Source organism: Sinocyclocheilus anshuiensis, unplaced genomic scaffold (assembly GCF_001515605.1).
Source record: "Sinocyclocheilus anshuiensis isolate Anshui unplaced genomic scaffold, SAMN03320099.WGS_v1.1 scaffold443, whole genome shotgun sequence".
In the NCBI taxonomy this organism is placed as follows: domain Eukaryota; kingdom Metazoa; phylum Chordata; class Actinopteri; order Cypriniformes; family Cyprinidae; genus Sinocyclocheilus; species Sinocyclocheilus anshuiensis.
Genome location: NW_015548211.1, coordinates 529,460 through 534,367, shown reverse-complemented (window position 1 = coordinate 534,367; position 4,908 = coordinate 529,460). Strand labels below are relative to the sequence as shown.

The following is a 4,908-nucleotide window of genomic DNA, read 5'->3' as shown; positions in this document are numbered from 1 at the left end:
TTCGAACCGCGTCCTCTAGGTTTCCCATAGCGACCCCTAGAGGACGCAGTGTCTCGTTCCCTACTCAGGGAACCATGGTTACATAAGTAACCTGAGACGTTCCCTTTCATGGGAACTTCGAACCGCGTCCTCTAGGTTCCCCATAGCGACCCCTAGAGGACGCAGTGTCTCGTTCCCTACTCAGGGAACCATGGTTACATAAGTAACCTGAAACGATATTGCAATAATTTTTCAGGGTTTCTGCTACTCAGGGAACCATGGTTACATAAGTAACCTGAGACGATATTGCAATAATTTTTCAGGGTTTCTTAAGGTCTTAAGTCTTAATTCACAAATTAAGGCCTTAAAAGGTGCAGAAAGTCATGGCATTATATGTTTGCATGCACTGCAAAAAAAAAATAGAATTGTTTTGGTTTTCCAAAAAAATATCTAAACATGGCAAATGGAGCAAAATTAAATAAGTTTATGCTTAAAAAGAACAAATATCGGTCAGTTGTGTATTAAAACTTGTTTTCATTTTGAATTGAGTTGATTTTTCTGAACCCACTGTCAGATATTTGTTAAACTCACTTAATTTTGATCTCATAAAACAAGATTTCTTTGTCATTTTGCTTCTCAAGAAAATGTATCCTGATTTAAGATTCTTTGTACATTTGCATGGAAAACAACAAAAATACAATAGAAAACATCACAATTCTAAAATCATCTGTTGCACATTAATTGCACACAGCACTTAAAAAAACAGAAAGGAGAGTAAACAATGTGCATGCAGTAGAAGACTGTGCGTTTTGAGCATTTAGGCTGGAGTTGAGTGGATTTATTAATGGGAATTCCAGTGTTGTCAGGCGTAACGGCCTGCACAGTGTCTGGATGGTTCGTGTCGTGTTGGGAAACAGATGTTGGTAGCAGCTGTTTAGATTGCACGTCATAAATATTGCAGGAAGGGGCTGCTGTTTTGCGTTTGCATCCTTGTATTTAACATCTTTATTCTGCTGTTTCTCATTTCAGTTGCTAAACAAAGCCGTACCTGCTGCAAGAATGGTGGAACGTGCATTTTGGGAAGCTTCTGCGCCTGTCCGAAGCACTTCACCGGCCGCAGCTGCGAATACGACGAGCGTCTCAGGTAAAGAAATGGCGTCAAGATTGAGCCGTATGGCACTGGGGTGGTTGCACAGGGTTTTTAAATGACTGCGTGTGTTTATTTTGACAGGGATTGTGGTGTTATTCCACATGGAGAATGGGTTCAGAAAGGATGTTCATACTGCAGATGTGGATATGGACTTCTGCACTGCTTCCCGCATGTTTTCAGCAAAGACTGTGGTGAGTTTATAGATGCACTGCAAAAAAATTGACTTTCTTCCTCAGTATCTTTGTCTTATTTTCCATTCCAAATATCTAGACGTTCTTAAATCAAGATACATTTACTTAAGAACCTAAATGACTTAAGATAATAAGTCAGTTTTCTTCAAAAACTGATCGAAGTTTATGCTTAATACAGGAAAAATATCTGCCAGCGGGGTCCGAAAAAAAAAAAACTTAAACTTGAAACACTGCAAAAAAAATGAATTTCTTACGTAGTATTTATGTTATGTTTTCTAGTATAAATATCTAAACATTACTGAATCAACATGCATTTACTTGAAGCAAAATGACTTAAGATATTAGGTCTTGTATTCTGAAAAAAATATCAATTTTGTTAGTCTTAAAACAAGAAAAAATATCTGCCAGTGGGGTAAACAAAAGAATCTTATTTCAAACCGAAAACAAGATTATGTTGCTTACCCCATTGGCAGATCATTTAGCTTGTTTTAAGGAAAAACTCACTTAATTTTTACTTATTTTATTTTTACTTGTCTAGAAAATGCTTCTTGATTTAAGAATTTTTAGATATTTGGACTAGAAACAAGACAAAAACTCTAAGTAAGAAAAGCATTTTTTTGCAGTGAAAATGATTTTTCTGACCCCTTTGGCAAAAGCTTTAAGCATAAATTTGCTTAATTTTGATGCATTTTGTCAGAAAACAAGACTTAATATCTCGAGTTATGTTGCTTCTCAATTAAATGTACCTTCATGTAATAATGTTAAGATATTTGGACTGGAAAACGACAAAAATACTGAGTAATAAAGTCATTTTTGGCTTTTTTAGAGGCCCTTTTAATTTTATTCTAATGAGGAAAGTTGATTAGATGATGCCAGACACTCTTAATATCCTGTAAGTGGTTTAGCTGGAGATAAACAACAATAGACAGAAGTTCTCACCTCCAACGCTTCCCTAACAGAGCTGTGAATCACTGACTAGCGCTTGATTCAACCTGATGGCAGATGATTATTCAGACCGTCTGTTTCTCCTTTGAGTAGATGTTTCTTCAAATAACATTCTGTGTGAATTGATCCTTTTTTATTATTTTCTTTCAGACGACTCTCAGGAAGTTCGGTGGTACCGTTCAGGCTCCATCAGAACGTGTTCGTCTTCAGTCGTCATGTCTGTTGCCTTTATTTTACCCTTTCTACTGGAAGTTAGTTTTCTTAACTAGGTTTCGTACATCGATGCTCTAGACTTAGAAATATAACACCGCAGAGATGGACTAGAAACAAGATGTTTATATTCTCTGACATCAAGGGCAGCATTTATTGGTGGCACTGAAATGCGTTTTGCTTCCAGTGGAAGTGTAACTAGCTGTGTTAAAAGCAACTGTTTAGTGAAGGAACATGTACATAGGATTTATATTGAAAATATATTGTGTGTGTGTGTGTGTGTGTGTGTGTGTGTGTCAGTGCGCAGCCGAGCCAAAATGACTTCTGTCTGTTTCTATGTCTCTGTATGAATTTGTTATACAAGAGAATGCACTGGCTGAAAGCAAAGCTTTGTATATTCTGCATCTGTTTTGCTTTTTAAAATATACATGTCATCTGAACAATGAGCTTGTTTTAAAGTCAAGTTCTCGCTGTTCAAACGCTCTAGTCCACACTTGTGCTCAACGTTCGTTTGCTCTGCTTGCCCGTGGAGAGCGAGGCAGATAATGCTCAGATAGCCTAGCGTGATTGTTGACCTTTCGGCTATTTTCTCTTATCTTATATAAACGAGTCGTCCAGCCAATCAATCTCCATGACTATCTTGACCTTCTTGAGTTGGCCAGTGATGTACTGTAACACTCTGTATGATTGAGCGAATGAATTTGTCTCATCTAATTAAAACTCGCATCAATAACTGAGATGACTGACTGTTTACTGACTTCAGTTAAGCTATTTATCATGCGTGCTGAAAATGAGATTGGATCCCAGTAAACCGAGGCTATGAATAACCATGAGGTGCAAAAATGACTTTTTTGGGATAAAACCTATTTATTTTCTAATATTAATTCAAGCTCATTTTTAGTAAATCATCTAAAGACCCCAATCGTCTACACAGTATTTGCTTTTTCAAATTCGTAAATAATGCAAAGATTATTTGAGAAGAAAATACTATTTCAGTCTTTCTACTTCAAAATTTCACAGTTAATTCAGTGTTTCTCGCCAGTTCTTTGTAACTTTTGGTGAAATGTACTAGCAATTTCTGAGTCGAAATTGTTTCTACACCAATTTTTCTGTCGAAAAACGACTTTCTTTCTGTGTCTGGACTGAAAGCTCTCTTCCTGTTGGCCTCTCAGACACAGGCTGAATAAACAGAGATACTCAGGACTCTTTTACACTATAATGCTGCTGTTCTCTTTGGTATTAATAGCTGGGTGGGGTTGGGCAGACCATCCTAAGCCCTGCATCTTCTCCATTGTCAAGCATGCTAACGGCCTCATTCTGCACGGAGAATCTACTCTTACATGCAAAACAGATGCTTACATGTCAAAGAGAGGCTTATAGGGGCGTCTCATGTGATAAATGACTAGGATATGGCCCAGCCTGCTTTCAGGATTTAGGAACAGAAACAGTTTAGCTCCGTTAAACTCATTTTGATATTTATTTTTGTGTAAGCAGAATTATTCTTATTTTAATTCTCATGCGCACTCTCAGTGGTGATTCTCAATATTGCAATGCAATCATTTTTTTATTCTTATTTGCAAAAGCAATATGGCCATTGTTAAAAATACAGTTAAAAGTATTTATCACATATAAATATACTCTACTGTTCAAAAGTTTGTGGCTGGTAAAATATGTATCTTCTGCTCACTGAGGCTGCATGTGTTAAATCAAAAATACAGTAAAAGCTGTAAAAATGTGAAATATTATTCCAATTTAAAAGAGCTGTTGAATGTTATAAACAGTTGTGCTGCCAAATATTTTTGTGGAAACTGTGATACATTTATTTTTTCTGGATTATCTGATGAATAAAAAAGTTCAAAAGAACAGCGTTTATTTGAAAAAGAAAACTTTTGTAACATTATAAATGTCTTTACTGTCACTTTTGATCAATGTGTCCTTGACTCTTTGCTGAATAAAAAGATAAATTTATTTAAAAAAAAAAAAAAAACATGGACCCCAAACTTTATATTTATTCAAATAAAAAAAACACTGTATTACAGAATTGTAAAAGTATTGAATCTATTTTGAGAATAAAATATAAAAACATTAAATTGTTTAAATTGATCAGTTTTATTTGTTGTAGGAAAATATGCTAAATTTACACAGAAATAATGTAAAACATCTGAATGGTCCATAAGCAGTATTATTTTTGTATCATTGTGATACTATAGTAGTTTTTATTTTTATATTTTCTGTTTTCATTTTCATTCTAGTGAAAGTTTGAGTAATTTTGGGCATTTTTATTAGTTTTTGTTTGTTTTAACTGTCTATAGGTTTCAGTTAAATTGTACACTAAAAAATGCTGGGTTGTTTCAACCCAACTGTGGGTCAAATATGGACTAACCCAACTTTTTAAAAATTTGATGTAAAAAATGTAACCCAACAGCTGGGTTA

At 35.1% G+C, this 4,908-nt stretch overlaps 1 protein-coding gene across 1 annotated transcript in view; it reads left to right on the top strand.

Annotated features, from left to right (window-relative positions):
* Positions 1–3,205, top strand: part of LOC107653781 (cryptic protein-like) — a 7,413-nt gene extending 4,208 nt beyond the window's left edge. The window contains exons 4-6 of the mRNA XM_016440605.1: positions 1,009–1,123; positions 1,211–1,320; positions 2,416–3,205. Of these exons, the coding sequence (XP_016296091.1) occupies positions 1,009–1,123; positions 1,211–1,320; positions 2,416–2,534 (344 nt within the window). The 3' untranslated portion in view covers positions 2,535–3,205. The remainder of the gene's footprint in view (positions 1–1,008; positions 1,124–1,210; positions 1,321–2,415) is intronic.
* Positions 3,206–4,908: the final 1,703 nt, after the last annotated feature.